Source organism: Oryctolagus cuniculus, chromosome X, assembly GCF_964237555.1.
Source record: "Oryctolagus cuniculus chromosome X, mOryCun1.1, whole genome shotgun sequence".
Lineage (NCBI taxonomy): Eukaryota > Metazoa > Chordata > Mammalia > Lagomorpha > Leporidae > Oryctolagus > Oryctolagus cuniculus.
The window spans coordinates 1,458,483-1,477,592 of NC_091453.1; the positions used below are offsets into that span (position 1 = coordinate 1,458,483).

The following is a 19,110-nucleotide window of genomic DNA, read 5'->3' on the forward strand; positions in this document are numbered from 1 at the left end:
AAAGAAACTTCTCAGGCCTCATAGGGACAAAGCAAGTTATTTGATGTTCATACAAAGAAGCACAAATACATCCACATTCCAAGCAGAAAATCCTATTTCTGAGAACATTTCCTCTTGTCTTCATTCTGTGGTTTATGGAGGATTAAGCCCAAATCTAAAATACCACAAGTTTAAAAAGACCATTTACTCTAAGGCAATATTTTAAAAAGGTCCCATTTTGGATGTCTCTCCAACCAAGTTAAAGTGTCAAAGTGACTGAAGTGTTGGTATACTTACTGTGGTAATTTCATCTGTGACAAGGTCCCTCAGCAAGGTTCCTCCCGATCATTCGCTTCCATGTCAAACAGCAGAGGGGCCTTTCTGGAAAACACAGGCCATCCTTGACCATGGAAGTCATAGCGACATGGACTGGAGAGGCGCCCTATGATCTGGGTGAAGTTCCCCAAAGAGTCCATGAACCAGTACCTTCCCTGGTTGGACGATATTCTCCTTATCAGTGGCCAATATCAGTGAAATTTATTTATTTTTAAATTTGCTCATCACTCCAGGTCTCTTCCTTCATTCTTGACTATGATCTTCTAAATGTCTAAAACCTACTGAAAAGACAAGTCAAAATAAAATTTTTAGAGCTCACTAAATATATCTTGCTTAATTAATGCTTCATGCAAATATAGGAATTTCTCCTAGCACTCAGGCAAATTAGAACGACCACCTCGGCCTGATGTTGTGGCATAGTGTGTTAGGTCCTGTATGAGTGCTGGTCCGAGTCCTGGCTGCTCCACTTCCATCCAATCCAGCTCCCTCTAATGTACCGGGGAAGGCAGTGGAAGATGGCCCAGCTACTTAGGCCCCTGACACCCACAGGGGAGACCCAGATGCAGTTCCTGGCTATTTCAGCCATTTGGGGAGTAAGCCAGCAGATGGAAGCTTGCTTGCTCACTCACCGCCCCCCATGTCTGCCATTTAAATAAATCTTAAAAACAAAACACCTCTTCTAAAAACAAAGACCACTTCTCTTTAAGAACTGTTTCACTGTAACTGATTAAAAGATTAGGGCCAGCGCTGTGGCTCAGTTGGTTAATCCCACACCTGCGGTGCCAGCATCCCATATGGGCGCCAGGTTCTAGTCCTGGTTGCTCCTCTTCCAGTCCAGCTCTCTGCTGTGGCCCGGGAAGGCAGTGGAGGATGGCCCAGGTGCTTGGGGCCCTGCACTCACATGGGAGACCAGGAGGAAGCACCTGGCTCCTGGCTTCGGATCGGCACAGCGCCGGTCATGGCGGCCATTTGGGGAGTGAACCAACGGAAGGAAGACCTTTCTGTCTCTCTCTCACTGTCTATAACTCTGTCAAATAAAAAAAAAATTAAAAGATTAAGCAACTTATACATGAGAATACAACCTTGGGTCCCAATAAACAGCTCATCCATTTCAGTTACAACAGTATAAAGATCCGAAGTTGCTTCCACTCTCAAAGAAGAGATATGAATGTAAGGTTTACTTTGCGAAGCTTAGATTACCTAGTAGAACACTAATGTACCAAAATACAAATACACGTAATGAAGGAGATGGGAGAAAGAATGGGAGGTGGGATGGGAGCGGGGTGGGGGGTATGGGGGAAAGAACCACTATATTCCTAAAGTTGTATCTATGTAAAAATGCATTCATTAAAAAAAAAAGTGCTGCTATGAAAAAAAATACATGTATTTTAGCTCTTTCCATGTATCAATCTTCAGTTGTACTCTAAGCACACAATCATCCATGTCAGGCCAGAGATGTATACTGCATTATACTGTTCTTCAATCTTGTTTTAATTCTCATTTAAAACATGGCTGTCCTTTGTGTATTACATACCGGAGAAGTTGGCTATGAGCAGCTCAACTTTTTAAAGGATGAATATTTCTGAGCACTTATTTACTACACTTGAGCATTATGCTTGATTTGGGCATCAAAGATTACTGGTATATAGTATAAGGGGCTTGATTCATAACGTTCTATAGAAGATGAAATAATTGACAGCATCAGAGTTTCTAAGCTTTAGCACTACTGGTATTTTGGACCAGATAATTCTGTTGGGGGGGGGGGGGGCTGTCCAGAGCATTGTGGAATGTTTGATTGTGACCAGGAACTGCACCCACCATTTAACGCAAATGCCCCATCTCCATCCAGTTGTAACAACCAGATATGTCTCCAGACAGTATCAGAAGTCCCCCTCCAGTTGACAGCCACTTGAGTCATAGCCAAATATAAATGATAAAGTAAAATTAACTCCCCAGGGTACTGTAGAACACAAATCAAATTCTCTATAGAATTTCAATTTTCATAACTTCATAAAAAATGCAGCCACAGAATGACACAATTAACATCTAGTTCTATTCTTTTGGGAATGCAGAAATGGAGAGAGGTTTTTAAAAACACTTTATGAAAGTAAATATAGACCCATGATAGCCAGACTTTGCCAAAAATAACTTCTGGTGCAAGATAAATTCAAAACTATGACTGTAGAGGATTGCTTTCCATTGCTTCCAACCAAAAGGGTGGGGAAAGCTGGGCTTTTGTCAAAGTATAGTCATATAGTTCACATCCACAATCATGTGTAGATGTATTCACTTGTCTCATATGCTCTTGTGCAGTAAAAAACAAGGGGTTTGGATCAGGAAATAGGACACATGTGAACTTGCCTTTCCAGTGAGTAAGACAGAATATTTTCAATATATTCTAGAAATAAAAGATGACAGTAATTCATTACCTGAGCAACATTTCCTGTTTTACTAACAAACCAATCAACACATCAAGCTGCACAAAGAAAAGTGGACAGGACAGGGAGGAAGAGGATCCTGTTCCGCTAGTAAACAACATTCAGTTCATAAAGCAAGACAAGCTCAAAAAATTGTCAAAATGCCATTCAGTTCTTTATTTTTTGGACATGTAGCATGTTGTAACAAATCAGTTTTACATGTGCAACTTTTTCTAACACCAAAAGAAATACAATGTATTTTTCATAAATTCCTCATCACTGTTAAGTTCACTTTTAAATGAATGTTAAGTAGCAGGGTACAACAATGTTTCACATACTGACCAGTGCAATACTGAAAGTTACAAGTAAGGTATCCAGAAAATCTGAAAATTAAGATTTAAGCAGGAGAAATAAATTTACTTCTATTTGTTAAAAAACATGGAAAATAATTTTAACTTGTACATTTCATATTTTACATGCAAACGTAACTAACTTCAAATTCTATTTTCATCTTCAATAAATGAGAATTTTAGAATTAAATGACAATTCTGAAAAAAATTAAGAAGCAAAAATACAAGAACAAAATAGTAAGGTACCTTTAAAAATTGCCTAGTAGAATAAATAAAACCAAACATTACAGTTTCTCCCTTTACCATGAATACTGGCACTGTTTATTTCATATTTACATGTCACTTTCTATGCATACAAATCCCAGTAAGACTGAATGGTTTGATCAATTTTCTCCAGCAAAAGAACCTCTAACCTTCTAGATTTTAAAAATTACACTCTCGTATTTGTGTTTTAATACAAACAAAACACAGATTTTCTTTTTGTAACAGTGGCAACCAGTTAATAGGCATATTGATACTTTTTAAAAAGTAAGTAGTTTTATGAATGATGTCTTTTTAAAAAATCCTGTACAGAATCACAATACTGACAGAATCTCTCCAATGTACCCAAGTGCCCCATGGTTTGGATTTCACAGTCCCTTTTTCACAAAAACATATTCTAAAGAGTTTGAAAAATTAAAAATACACACCATGTGGATAATTTGGGGTTAAAAAAACCCATGGCTCTGGGTAACGATTACAGTTAACACCCACCTACACAGGGACTGTGTTCCTGACATTCTCAGGCTCGATCTGTTATAAACACAACACTGGGGAGTGAAGCCTGTGCACACTGACAATACGTATCAGACATCAGCTAGGCCACAGTGAAGGGGAGTAACATATCAAAAAGACAGGGCAGCAGCTGGTTTGGAGATGACACACCTCATACACTCTGCTCAGGAAACATGAAGGCATTTACAGAGGACTGAATTATGCACTGAATGGGGAAGGCTTCTCTGCACGATCATCAACAGTGATATCGGTCCCTAGTGTTTGAAAAGCAAATAGGATCTTCATAGATACAACTGAAAGTGAAGGTTCTACCTAGAACACAAAAATAAAGTACTTGGAGTATGCTGGCATTTTTTTTCCTGGCATTGAATTAGCATGAGCATTTTTGGCATGTTGGATATTCTATCATTTTGTGTCAACTGTGACTACAATGAAGGAAGCCATTTGAATAATAATAAAGAGTGAACGTATCCCTGGCCCTTCAATGGCAGGAAGTACCTAATTTGGCATGTTACACATAGCAGGTGCTCAAAACATGGTGCTAGCTAACAAACCAATTTACAAGAAACCTGCTACTTCTATGTAACACCTATGGAGTGGACCCAACGAATGTGTAAGAGCATGACTGAGATGTTAATAAACGTCGATGACTATGACTTAAAATAGTTTATGTAGTTGTTGTACTTCCCCAAAGAAAATTTGTAAACATTTGGTGAGTGTCAAATTAACGGTATAACATTAAAAACTGGCCAAAAAATGCCCAGAAAACGTTTGGCCCTTCAGCACCCAAAGCTCTCAAAATATAATGTTAAAACATTTCTGCTAGAGGGATTTCAGTAATCTGAAAAATGTCATACCTGAGTGGGTTAAATCTTCTCTCCTAAATTTTAAGTAAGTGCAAGGAGTTTGTACACTCAGGAATTGCATAAGTTTCTATCTTTCCTCAAAATAAAACACTGAATGATATAGAGGTAGCATAACTTACTAAATTAACTTTCAAAAAAAAAAGCAAGGTCATTTTCAATATAATCTTCATAGAACTATTACAAAACATTTAAATCTTACAAGCCAGGCTCTCTTCTACCTGGTTTTACACTTTCCACTATCCTCAACCTTGTCTTCACTGTGAGGATGCTGATGCGTCCAGGTGCCCCTTGGCCCAGTGGCATCTACTGCAACATCAATGATGGAATCTGGAATTATCCATCTCAGCAAAACAAGGAAGAGAAAGTTGAACACAGCCAACAAAGCAAAAATGTAGCCTGTCACTGGGCCACAGTGAGAGATGAGCCTGTCCAGTCGTTGGTCCATTGGCAACACAGCCTCCTCAGCCACGCGGTCATAGACCTGGAAGGAGAGAAGGCCGAGAATGAGCACTCTAACCCAGCAGACGGCCCACGGGCACGGACAACCCACGCTGACCCGCCATGTCTCAGAAACGAAAGCAATCGAGCTGCTCAAGTTTTGTTGCTGTGATAGTAACGATGCCTGTAAGGAACTTCATCACAATAATTATTGCCATTTGATCCAAGGCTTCTTGGGCACTTCCTCTGGCCTACACTGCGTGATACCAAGAATAAGCCACTGGTCAGAATTCTAAAGTGCTAAGACGTCTCAACAGCTTCTGCAGTCACCACTATGGGGGCGCCATTCTGTTCAGCAGTGACTTCAGTGCTGCTAAGGTAGGACTGGCCTCTTCAGATGCCCCGACTGGCCTGAAACAACTCTCACTGGCATTGGGCAGACATCAAACACAACCAGAGTGCTACACTCTAGGGGGCTTCTGGAGACACAGGCTCTTCTTCCAACAACTGGGTGAGGCTGGCGAGGATATGGAGACATTTCATGGACTGCCAATAAAAGGTGAGGAAGATGGGCTAAGCTCTTGTAGATGGTACAGGTTGAACATTGGCCAATGAAATTAGGTTTACTGTTCAGACTCAGTAGTAGATAGCTTGCTTTTTAACCATTCCTGAGTATTAAACTCAGAAACATTAAAAAACAAAGAATACATCTAATGGGCCAGTGCTCATGTTTTTTAATAACATTTGAGCTTTACTTGTGCTCAGTCTCATATCAGACCTGTAAAATCATTTCCTTATGAACTCAAGAAAGTGAAAACATGCAGTGGCAAGTTCTGAAGGTCCATGGCCTTTCAAAGGTATGGGATATTTTCATCTAGCTCTTCTGCCCTGGGGACATTTTGAATACAATAACTTCAGAATATGTTGATACTGGCAAACTGTAATTGAAAAAGCATGTTTACAGCATGAATGTCAATTTAATTTGCGATTACTTTTCTAAATAACACAGTTAAACTAAAAAGAGCTGAAAAGGATCAAAACGTTCCAGAGTACAAAGAGCAACTACAAACTGATCTGCTTGTTCAATTTTATTTCAGATCAATTAATTAATTATCTTAAGTGATATAAATAATTACTATGGAGAGACTGTTAGGGATGACAATGAGCTATTAACAAGGATTAACTTTTTTTCTAAACATATACTATAAATTACCAGAGATTATAAAACCATAAGAAATGCAGATGTTTTACTATTATTTTAAGCATAGCTAAAAGAAAATGTGTGGTTACAAAAAGAAATCCTGGTTAACTCCTGTAACCCTGCCACCAGGGTCTTTTTCCTCTAAACTAATTACCTACAACAGCTCAGACTTTGGAAGTTTATATGACATCAGCCAAGAAGGTCAAGTCACAACTTACACAGCTGTAGCTCTCAACCAGGATGGAGATCAGCAAGGTATCACACAACAAAACCCTCCTAGGCAACTATCCTGGTCAATCATACTCCAAGTTCCATTTCTGCCCTCAAGCATCACAGTAGAATCTAGGCAGTAGTTAAGGAGGCAGGAAGCCATGAGCCCTACAAAGGCTACCTGGCAACCCTGACATGCAATCTCACAGGTCATCAGTGCTAGACTCCCATTTCCAAAGGAGAAGGCAGCTACTTCATATGCATGGAGCTACAGCAACCCTTCTAGAAGGTCAGCATGTCTCAGAGATACTTCATTCAAAAATAATTGACTGGAAAGCATGGATTTAGCCTCGCAGTTGAGATGCCTACATCCTATAAGGCAGTGATTGGGTTTATTTCCCACCTTCGGCTTCTGACTCCAGCTTCCTGCCAGGGCAGAGCCTGAGAGCCATCAGTGATGGCTGACGAGGGTGGGTTCCTGCTATCCACTTGGGATACCTGGGCTCCTACTTTCACACACTGGCCCCAGCAGCTGGGAGCTCTCCCCTTTCTCTCAAGTAAATAATGTTTGGCTATTTCAAATATCTCATATTTCAACAGAGAATGTATTACATATGATCATTTTTAGAACTTATATTCAAAAGACAGGCTCATCTTATGTGCTGAAACTCAAATTTATAGTAAATAAGAAAGCCTTACAAGAGAGCTATTCTTTCCTCAGCTCTACCTTGCTATCCATTCTAGGCTAGAAATTCATTACTCCACTGAATACGTTGATACTACAAAGCACTAAACTACTACCTTCTCTGTGTCCCACTTGGCTTTCTTTCTGGTTCATGATTTTTGCATACTAAGAAGGCGAATCAAGGCATAAGGCAGAGGAGGTCACAGGGAGGACTTATGGGACAAAGCCGAGAAGAACGAACGAAGTCCCTATGTCGAAATCAAGAGGCATGCCTACAACTATACTCCTATCTAGCGGTGTCAATCTATCGCCTGTCCCTGTCCTTTTAAAAATTCTCAATTGCTGCTTTTTATTTATGATTATTTTTCTAAGTTTTCATGTATGTTTTGAATTCTAACTTATTAGGTTCTCAATCAGCCCAAAGATGCAAAAATTCCTTTTCCTGCAGAAAATCACAGTAGTTAGCACAAGTACAGCCAGAGGTTTAGGAAATTGCCTTATTAGATATTTATGAGTTAAACAGTTGCTATGATGGGGAAAGCATGTATCTGTTAACAGGTCTATATGCTGTAGAATGATAAAGAGCCTCAAGAAAATCTCTGAGAGTAGATTTTAATACTAGTTTTGCCTCTAATTGCTGGGACCATCATCTTATACTCAGCTTAATGAGGGGACTAAGATTGCTTTAATGCCATTTTTAGATATCAAATGCAATGACTTGACTAGAAACTTAGCCTAGCGTGTGTACCTTAAGTAATACAGTTTGTTTCTTTTCCTGTGAAAGAGAATTCATAAATTTAGGCAAAAGCAGAAATGGTAAACTTGTATGAGAGAAAGAGCAAACATGCACGTGAATATCCCAAGTTCACTGTGCCGGCACATGACGTACTTTTTCAGTTCTCTCTGCCACATTCCTCCAGGTATAGAAAGTCTTTACTATGTTGTGGATATCTTCTGGAGCTGGCAACATCCCCGACCTCAGTTGGAAAATAGCTTTTTCCAAACCTTCGCACAAGGATTTTACTGAAGGCTCACATAAAATAATAAGACTTTCTGGAAGTACCTCAGGAATTCCACCAACCCTGGTACTTACAACCTGAAAAAGAAAAAAAAGAACACATGACCCAACATAATCCTATCTCAGGAAAATAGTCAAGTAAAAAAATTATCAACAGGGCCAGCTCTGTGGTGTAGTGGGTGAAGCTACTGCCTGCAGTGCTGGCATCCCATATGGGTGCTGGTTCAAGTCCCAACTGTTCCACTTCCGATCCAGCTCCCTGCTAATGTGCCTGAGAAAGCAGCAGAGGATGGCCCAAGTCCTTGGACCCTGCACCCACGTGGGAGACCCGAAGGAGGCTCCTGGCTTTGGATTGGCCCAGATCTGGCCATTGCAGCCATTTGAGGAGTGAACCAGCAGATGGAAGCTCGCTCTCTCTCTGCCTCTCTGTAACTCTGCCTTTCAAATAAATACATAAATCTTTAAAAAAATTATCAACAAACATTAATTGCCAAAATACAAATACAGAAACCCCAACGTTGCAAGCCCTCAACAATGTTTTACCTGTAAACCACAACTGGCTGCTTCCACGATCGCCATGCAGAATGCTTCCGTAAGGGAGGTATTAAGAAAAATATGTCCTTGAACTAACACATTTCTAACATCCTTGTGTTCTAAGGCTCCCAAAAGACGTACCCTGATTTTTTAAATGAGAGGGGAAGAAAGAAAGGAGTGAAAAATCATGCTGTAAGAGACCTAATTTAGAAGCCAAATCTGCTATTTACATTCCTGCCAATAATAATGTTTTCCATCTCAAAAGATTAGGATCGTAAAACACTGATCTGAAAGAAACAACTTCAAATGCTATTAAAACTCAGACTAACATGTTTCTAACTTTTGTCACACATATCATATTCCTTCTTCTCTTAAAATTGGTTTGCATGACTACTACACACTCTATGACAAAATGTTAAAGTATCTCAATTCTAAACAGCAAATGAATGGCCCTTTGAAAATTGATACTTCACTCACATTACAGCTCATGTGTTATCATATTGAGGAAAAGATCTGTCTGAACCTGTATGCGCAAAGCAATTTACATGGTTTGAGTTACATTATTTAATTCACAACAAATCTGCAAATGTACAAAGTGGGTAGGTTTTTTGTGCCTTCCATGGTGCCTCCAACAACCAGCCCCCAAGTCAAGTAATATTGTGCTCAAGAAGAAAAACTGTGAATCCTTTAACTAGGTTTTCCCAAATTTTTGAAATTCAGGCCTTGGGCTACATCGTATACCAATTATGAGTAAGAGACATAGCAAACCTAAGGCAGACATAGGCAAACCCAAATTTAAATAATCTTCACCCAAAACAACATGCAATCCATCAGTACCTGTCATGTAGCTGGTATCTTTCCCGCACTTCTTCCAAAATAATTCTCTTTGGTCCCTCTCCTCCAATTATGAAATGTAAATCTGGATATTTCTGACAGAGTTCAGGTATTATACCACTAAGCAAATCGGTCCCTGAAAATATAAAGTTGAATGTTGGAGATATTAAAAAAAAATCATCAGAACTACTGAGAATCCAATCACTTTGAAAAGTATTAGCTACACCCTCCTTCAAGTGGAGAAACTAACTCTTCAACCTTCGCCAGGAGGGTGGAATTCTTCACAAACTGCCAGTGCTCTCTTAAGAGTTTCAGTTCTTGAAGATACAGACCTTGACACACATGGTTACCTTCCACACACCCAAAATATGGACAGTTTTGTTTCATCTGAACAAACGCCTCTTTACACACCCCTGCTTCTAAAGGACACTTAAGGTGGCTACAGACTGCCTGAGCTTGCTCCAGAGCAGCCCAGCTGAAGGGAAGCCCAGCTCGTTAACATTGTGAGCCCTTTGGTCAACGCAGTCTCCCATTCTATAAAATGAACTGACAAATTCACCTAAGGTCCAAGGTCTCTTTCCACTATAAAAATCTATCCCTGGCCAGCGCCGCGGCTCACTAGGCTAATCCTCCGCCTTGCGGCGCCGGCACACCGGGTTCTAGTCCCGGTCAGGGCACCGGATTCTGTCCCGGTTGCTCCTCTTCCAGGCCAGCTCTCTGCTGTGGCCAGGGAGTGCAGTGGAGGATGGCCCAAGTGCTTGGGCCCTGCACCCCATGGGAGACCAGGAGAAGCACCTGGCTCCTGCCATCGGATCAGCGCAGTGCGCCGGCCATGGCGGCCACTGGAGGGTGAACCAACGGCAAAAGGAAGACCTTTCTCTCTCTCTCTCTCTCTCTCTCTCTCACTGTCCACTCTGCCTGTCAAAAAAAAAATCTATCCCTCTATGATCCCACTTCCTGCCATAGCAAAGGACTAAGCAACACTCTAACCTTTGCCTCAGCTTTACTCAAAATACAGTTTGTACAGAGAATTTTGCAATGAACACTACAGTATAAGCAAAATGTGAAAGACCAGACCATCCAAACCAGCTATAGCACATTTCTTCTGACTGGAATTAAATGAAAGTAACCGAACCACAACTCTGAGAGTATGTTAAGAGGACACACCTTGGTTCCTTCTTTAGAAAATAAATAGGGGTGGGGCCGGCACCATGGCTCACTTGATTAATCTTCCGTCTGCGGCGCCGACATCCCATATGGGCACCGGGTTCTAGTCCCGGGTGCTCCTCTTCCAGGCCAGCTCTCTGCTGTGGCCTGGGAGGGCAGTGGAGGATGGCCCAAGTGCTTGGGCCCTGCGCTCGCATGGGAGACCAGGAGGAAGCATCTTGCTCCTGGCTTTGGATTGGTGCAGCGCACCGGCCATAACGGCCATTTGGGGGGTAAACCAACGGAAAGAAGACCTTTCTCTCCGTCTCTCTCTTTCACTGTCTAACTCTGCCTGTCTAAATAAATAAATAGGGGTGGCATTGCGGCACACCAAGTTAAACTGCCACTTGTGATGCTGGCATCCCACACTGGAGGGCAGGCAGGTTTGAGACCCAGCTACTCTGCTTCCAATCCGGTTTCCTGTCAATGTGCCTAGGAAGGCAGAGGAAGGTGGCCCAAGTGTGTGGGCCCCTGCCACCCACGTGGGAGACCTGGATGGAGTTCCTGGCTCCTGGCTTCGGCCTGGCCCAGCTCTGGCCACCTGGGGAGTAGACCAGCAGATGGAAGATCGATCTGTCTCTCTGTTGCTCTGCCTGTCAAATAAACAAATCTTTAATAATGAATAAACCTATTTTCTTATAATATGGAAATACCTCAGGTAATATAAAGCAATAATCATGCCCTACTAGTCTAGTGGCTATCCAAAGTGACAGCAATAGGAACATTTGAGAATTCAGTTCATTAATAATTATAAATCATACATATTCAAAACTAAAAGTGTTTAATCATCCATCTAGATCTAAGTTTATTAATTTAAAAAATACACATACACAAACTGCATTTCTTATATCAATTGTCCCCAAAATAGGCAGATCAATTATAAAACAGATGCTAAAAGAGAAATCATACATATATGTGGTCATTTTTATAAACAGCTTTTGTTGTTGGTATTTTCAAAATATGATTGCATGTACTAAAAATAAATTCACATGCAATTTTTCTTATGAGGCTTCTCATTAAAATCTTAGTTTTGAGTCTTATTACCAAATCTACAGATTGGATTTAATCTACAGATAAACCACAAAGTGGCTTAATGGACTTTTAACATTTAGCCTCCTACAATTCCTTCATGTTCTTTCTTGCCTCCCCCTCCCAACTTTCCCCCTTTCTAATGCAGTCTGTTCTTCAAATAAAAACACCCCCACAGATCAATAATCCTGACTGCTAATGACAGCTAACATTACTGAATGCTTACTATGTTAGGCAATGTCTTTACAAGCACTGTGCCACTTAATCCTGACAACCACCTTAGAAGAAATAGAACTGATTAAAATTCAGTATTCAAAGAATACAGGGTTTCCCACTCCACCATAAAAAGAAAATTATTCTGGTGTGTCTAGGAAGAGTCTGACACACGGAGCATGCCAAGGGGATTTCAACTGCCACATTCACACAACATGGACAAGGACAATCCCTGTTTCAAATTGCTTTTAAAGCTCACTCTATCAGCATTTTAAGGAGTCTTCTCATCTACAACTAGCATAACAGTGGGCAGCCCGGGGCTGGAGGAATGGCAGACCTTAACTAAAGAACATCTGGACTCGTGTTTGTTATCTGTATTACTTACTGTGTAACCCCGGCAAGTTACTTACCCTGAGACTCAATTTCTTTGTCTGTTACATGCAGGTAACATCTACCCTATAGCTGTTAGGAGGGTCAAGTGAGGTACTGTACCATGCACAGGTTTTATCAACTGCAGAATACAAATGTGAGTTGTCATTACCACTAGAGCAAGAAGCGGGGAGTGCGTGCACAAGCACAGAGCACTGGGAACCCTGACTGAGGGCACAAAAGGCTGGGGAGATGGGGACTCGGAAGCAGTCAGCCGGGACACCTGGGCAAGGAGAATCTGAATTTGTTTTCTCTTACTTAATCCATTCCAGTGAGCTTTGGATATCTGGTCCAATGAACACCTCCTGAAAAGTGATGTTTGTTAATAAGGAACGGACTATTAATACAACTATTCATTTGATACTTTTTACAGGGGTGCCCAGCATAGTGAGGGATCCACAAATACATGTTGAGTATTGAACTGAGAACAGGAAAGGCTCAAACCATCTTTGGTGGTTAGCTCAGCTGGTTAAAATATCACACTGGTGAAGGAAAGGTACCACTTTATATAAGGAGTTAATTTTGCTGATCCTCAATCACGCACATCATAATCTTTCTTAGTTAGCTATCTCACAAAGTGTGTTATTTGATTAAAAAATAAATGAGCACATTTTCTAGGATACAACAAATGTATCATCAGTACTCCAAGAGGGATTCAGAATTCAGTTTGCTGGTCCATTCACATCTTGACTAAACGGAAGCACGTCACCGCCTTCTCAGAAAATGCAGTTCAGTCGAAGTCCTTGCCCTAACCTCCGCTGAACGGACTCCTTGGTCAACCAAGGCTTTCCATCCCAAATGTAAACTCTCTGACCAAGGCTCTTACCCAGATTGGGGGTCACTCACTAGCACACCATTGAGCTTCGTGCTTATCAAGATTCAGTTTGCCCCTGTTCTCAAATCCATTTGGTGCCACTTGTCTCTGTCACCGTATTAGGTAATTTTATTAAATATCACATAAACTGACAATGAGTTTCTACAAAAATTAAGCTGAATGGTTTGAAAACTTCAATAAAGACACAGGAAAAAAGTTCTGGTCAGGTAAGGGGAATTTTAAACCACCACACACAACTGAAAGCAAGTTAAAAATCCAGGAGCACACTATTGCATCAACTTTTAGGTTCCCACCCCCCTTTCCCTTTAAAAAACCAAAAGGGCAATGGTAGAGGATGTGGCTGAAATTAGTGACTGGATATGTGAAGCCTGCAGCCCTATCTCAAACCACCGGCAATTCAGTGTGCATTAATGATACCTGGAGTTAAATTCAAATCACTTAAGGGGTTCTGAAATTTTTTTAAATGATTCCCTACTTGAGATGACATTTTGTATTATTATAAAAGTTTTCAAATAGCATTCAGAAGACCATTCATATATTCTCAATAACCAGATGCCTTTTAGTAAATAAGCCTTCACAAACTCCACTGATGTCCATGCAGTGTGACGAAGGCCATTCAGCCATCAGTGGGCCCTCACCAGGTACACATTGTTCCTAAGTTACACAGCTGAAAACCCGGAAATGCAGAGATATGAAGTAACTTGTTGTCCTGTATCATACAAGGGGATAGAGCCTTTTTTTCAGCACTTACCTGCCAATATGTTATTAATGTCTTTTATGATTAAATGAAACAACCTACAAAACAGTAATGTACGAAACAAACCCACTGATTTTGAGCATATGTATGCATAAAAAGGGAAGTGAGAAATCAAAATATTCATCAGGGTCACCTTGGAATAACACAGTTACAGATGACTTTAGTTTTCAGCTTTGCACTTTTCTGATTTTCAAAACCTCTGCAATGAAAAGATATTACATTTGCAATCAGAAAGAAAACACCACGTGGTGGGCTCTACTCCTGACTTCTTACCACATATGCAGGGCCATTTTAACTTTTAAAAAGACCTGATGGATTAAACACAATCAGGTCATTGTCTTACGTTTTTGTAACCATCAAAACATCGAAGATGGGGGGGCAGCATTCACCATCATTCTAAAAATTTCTCTTCTTGCATATACACACCAACATTAGACTTTCTTTGCTACACTTAATGCAGAAATAGTTATAAAAGCATAAGACAAAATTAAAAGCCAAACAATCATTATATACAAGTATTCAACAGCTTTCCACAAGAAAAAATAAGTCCGCAATTATAGCTATCATTTCATTACCTTTTCTGTAAACAAGTCTGCTGACAACAATAACAGTTATTATACTATCATGCCTTCTAAATGGGTCTGGAGTGAAGTCAGTAGGATCTACCGCATTAGGAATGACGGATACTATTTCAGGATTCAGTGCTGCTCTTAGCACAGTATTTTCCTTACTAGTAAAGGAGACACAAATGATGTGGTTTGTGTCACAAAGAGACACAGTTAGAAGCTTGTTTGTAAGCACCGAGCTGACATCAGCAAATCCAAAAAGGGAATGGTCCGTGAAGACTGTCTGGAGCCCCATTGTCTTGGCGTGGAAGAGAGCATCATGGGCCATGGCAGAAAAAGAACTATGTGAATGGATTATCGTGACTCTCTCCCGAACAAATATGTACCTGAGCAATGGCAGACTGTGAAAGAGGGTCGTGGCTGTAGATTGGTTGTACATGACTTTCAGAGGCAAGTAATAGACTTTGAGGCCATTAGTGAGGTAACGGATGCCTTTCCGAGTTCCATACGCATGGGTAACAACTATGACCTTGTGCCCTCTTTCAATCAGGCACTGAGAGAGCTGGTAAATGTGACTTTCCACACCTCCCATATTTGGGTAGAAAAAGTCAGACACCATGCATATGTTATGAGCACTGGTTCTAGAGGCGGAAAGACTTCCAGGGCTAACGGGGGAGAGTGCAGCTGAGGGAGGCTGGCCAGGCCCACCTCTTCCTCTACAGGCCATGCTGAGATGGTTTACGCATCAGTTCTTAGAGCAACCCAGTTAAGATATATGTCCTCTATCACCTGAAAGAGAGAGCAAAACAGGATCTCAGCTCAGAGACAAAACACATTCCATATTCCAAATCCTGATAGACTGTTTGCATATTTATGTTAAATTTTGAGCTTTCTTCCCAGAAACAAAAAAGCATATAATCAATTTACTCATTTAGCAATATTTACTTATCACTTACTATGTGTCAGAAAGCAAAATTAGATTCGGTCATGTCTTAATTTTGCTCCAAAAATACTGCTACACATAATTTTGAATAAGTCTGTTACACCACAGCACAAGACAGTTTGTCATGCTAACAAACCAGTTCTTTTCAAATAATTAAATATACAGACATATACACATAAATATACCCATATATGCATTTCTCCTCTATGTTTTTTTATCACTTTACCAGCTTCTGCTTATTGAGTGGCCTCTATGTATCGGGTACTATGTGCTAAGAGTTTTCTGTATCAGGGCCGGCACTGTGGTATAGCCAGTAAAGCAGCCACCTGCAGCACCAGCATCCCATATGGGCACCGGTTCAAGTCCTGGCTGCTCCACTTCTAATCCAGCTCTCTGCTATGGCCTGGGAAAGCAGCAGAGGACGGCCCGAGTCCTTGGGCCCCTGCACCCATGTGGGGGACCCGGAAGAAGCGCCTGGCTGCTGGCTTTGGGTCGGCATAGCTCTGGCCATTCTGGCCATCTGGCGAGTGAACCAGTGGATGGAAGACACCTCTCTCTCTCTACCTCTGCCTCTCTGTAATTCTGCCTTTCAAATAAATAAATAAACAAATAAATTTTTTGAAAAAAAGGCTTTCTATATCTTACTGTAGCCTTATCAAAATCCTATAAGTCATCAACTCTACCTTACAAATACAAAGTCTAAAACTTAAAGAGGTTAAGGAACCCATCCACAATCACTCAGCTACTTAGAGGTAGCAATGTACCAGTCTGTTTCATTGGTGATCATGCCCCTCTCTTGCATTTGGTCCTGGTCTAACCCATAGGACCGGATGGAAATGATGTACAAATATTTTACAACTTGCAAAACATCTGTGGCTTCCACTTGTGCACTCTTGGATACCCTAATCTATCACGTAAGTCCAGCTACTAGGTTAGAGGGATAGGGGTGGGTAGACAAGGTGGAGGGCAGGAGCTCTGAGACTACACACAGAGAGTCAGAGGCCCAGCTATCCCTAGGTTCTTCCTTGGGTCTAGTTTCTAGCTAGCTAGCCAACTTAACACAGCCTCCCTAGTGACAGCAGGCAAGACCAGCAGCAGAAGTGCCAGCTGAGCCTAGCAGATGACAGAACGATGCAAAACAACAAAGGCATCATCAAGCTTTGGAGTGATTTATTATACAGGATAACTGAAACGGGCCAGGATTCTAATCTAGCTATACTGGTCCACTGCCTGATTTTTTAATAGTTCTACAGGAACACAGGCTTACTCATTCATTTATGTGAATTGCTACTTTCGTGTTACACCAGTAGAGTGGCTGCCACAGAGGCCACATGACCCACAGAGCCTAAAATATTTACCCTCCAGCTCTCTACAAAAAGTTTGCTGACCTCTGCTCTAGAGCTTAGTCACTGATTCAGTTAATCTCCTGAAGGCCTCCCAGTACTAGTTCTGCAGTTTATGCTAAAATACACTGTCTTATCCAGAGCACCTGCTGCAGGCAATCCATTTTCTCCTTCCTTATTCAAGGACGGCAATAAACTGCTCCTTTTACTTCTTGCTTCACCTTTCCTTCTGTTAACACAGGCCTTTCTTCCACACGCAGCCCTCCTTCAGTGTGGAGTCTGAAGATAAAGGTAAACTAGAGATGAGCTGGATCTAGGGCCATTTTCTATATCTCGAGACCTATTTATCTGAGGGGATCTCTAAAGTCATAACAATGCGAAATGCTCACTTACTAGTCAGTACCATTACAGATTCTTAGACTTTTAAAGCTAGAGTCTTGCAGATCTGGGGAAAATATTCCTTAGCTTTACAAATGAGATTTCCAAGGCTGCAGAAACTCTACCATACAATGGGAAGCCATCCTAAAGCTCAGAGTTCCAGATTTCACCTGCAAACTCAGAAAATTCAAATTAATTGTGTGTGCTAAGCCTTACCTATTCTCTCCAACAAATTCGTCTACGTTTTAAATACACTCTCAAAAAAACTCCGTGTTTGTTGAACTGAATTTACTAAGAGTCCATATTACCAAACATTGAAACACCTCAAGTCTGCACTTTTAAGTATCTTAACATTGTCTTACTGTGGCTTGTTATCTAAACCCGATCAGTTCTATCCAGTTTTTAAAAGAGGAACGATAACAAAAATAGTGAGTAATGAACCAAAGATTTTGTCATTAACCTGCGATGTTCTGTGACACACCTGCCTACGTCACCCAGGTTATCGCTCCTAATACCCTTATGTCGTAAAAACTCAATATATAGCACAACCACAGAATCTGATTTTAAAGCTTAAGAGAGGCTTAAAGAACTAGCGAGTACCTCCCTCACTTTAGAAATGAAAAGCCAGACAAGTTGAGTGGCCCATCTAAAGTCCCCACCCAGCCACTTCGGTGGCAAATTCGAGGCGACTGTAGAATTCACCCCCTTGGCCACAAAGTCCCAGGCACCAGCAGTGAGAGGCAGCCTTAGGGAGACCTGGCGGGGGCTGAGGGTCCACAGGACGGTACTTCCAGGGGAACTCCCAGGCACCGCCCAGCCTTCACTTTCCGAGAGGTGGCTGGGAAGCGACAGGGCTAAAGAGAGGACGACCCGGCCATTCAGCGACGCCGCCGGGGTCAGGCAGGGTCGCGCCAGGTTCAAGGGGAAGAGGAAAACAGCCGGAAAGTGGGCGGGGGCCGAAGCCCGCAGTCCCGGAGCCCCCGGCCCCCGGCCCCACCCGCTTCAGCCAAGAAACCCGCGACTCCAGAGCAGCTGCCCACAGGCACCCTCAACCCCACTCGACTTCGGAGAGCCTCCAGCCCGACTTCAGGGCCACGAGCCGGGTCAGCGTCGCCCGCTCCTCCGCTTGCCACGCTCCCACAGGGACAGCACGGCTCGGTCCGGAAGCGGCAACAGAAGAGAGGCCAGAGCGTACTTACCGGCAAGTCCCATGGCCGCCGGTGTCCGGACCTCCCGCGGCTGCAGCCAGAGTTCCACCCGGCGGAGCCGAGGCACCAATCCAGGGCATCCGCGCCCGAGCGCCGCGCCCCCGAGGCAGCCAATCATAAAAAGGCACTGGAATCACGTGCGGTAAGGACGCTCTGTCGCCCCACCCTTCAGCGCGGGATGTTAACGTCAGCGCGCCCTCGCGCATGTCTCTTGGACGTTGCGGAAGGTCTGGTGGGTTCGCATTTTGGTTGCCTAGTTACAGCGTCTCTTTTCTGGAAATCTGCTCTCCATGCCCGCTTTCCATTGGAGAGACATTTGGATGAGAAGGCTATAGAAAGCCAGGGTCGTGGTGGCGTTTTGTTTGTCATTATGGGTGCCACAGTAGAATCGTGTTAATGCTCACCACTCTGATAGGGTTGCCAGATGCAACAAATACACACCAAAAAAGTTCATAAAAATTGGAACTTTGGATTTCAGATAAACAACCAATGAGTTATAATATCAAACACTGGAGACGTCACTAAAATTATTTGTTAATCTGAAATTCAAATTTAGTTGGA

At 42.0% G+C, this 19,110-nt stretch overlaps 1 protein-coding gene across 5 annotated transcripts; it reads right to left on the minus strand.

The window, feature by feature from the left end:
- Nucleotides 1-2,885: 2,885 nt before the first annotated feature.
- PIGA (phosphatidylinositol glycan anchor biosynthesis class A) lies at nucleotides 2,886-18,682 on the minus strand. 5 transcript variants are annotated; one of them, XM_008272372.4, is made up of 7 exons: nucleotides 18,541-18,632; nucleotides 17,110-17,242; nucleotides 14,687-15,466; nucleotides 9,646-9,778; nucleotides 8,818-8,950; nucleotides 8,146-8,352; nucleotides 2,886-5,203 (listed from the first exon to the last, which is right to left on the minus strand). In XM_008272372.4, the coding sequence occupies exons 3-7, from the start codon at nucleotides 15,402-15,404 to the stop codon at nucleotides 4,937-4,939; spliced, it is 1,458 nt and encodes a 485-aa protein (XP_008270594.1). In that variant the 5' UTR covers nucleotides 15,405-15,466; nucleotides 17,110-17,242; nucleotides 18,541-18,632; the 3' UTR covers nucleotides 2,886-4,936. The 5 variants fall into 5 exon arrangements, with proteins under 5 accessions (XP_008270594.1, XP_051683558.1, XP_008270592.1 ...); XM_051827598.2 differs by lacking the exon at nucleotides 17,110-17,242 and having other exon boundaries at nucleotides 15,386-15,466; nucleotides 18,541-18,638; XM_008272370.4 differs by lacking the exon at nucleotides 17,110-17,242 and having other exon boundaries at nucleotides 18,541-18,638.
- Nucleotides 18,683-19,110: the final 428 nt, after the last annotated feature.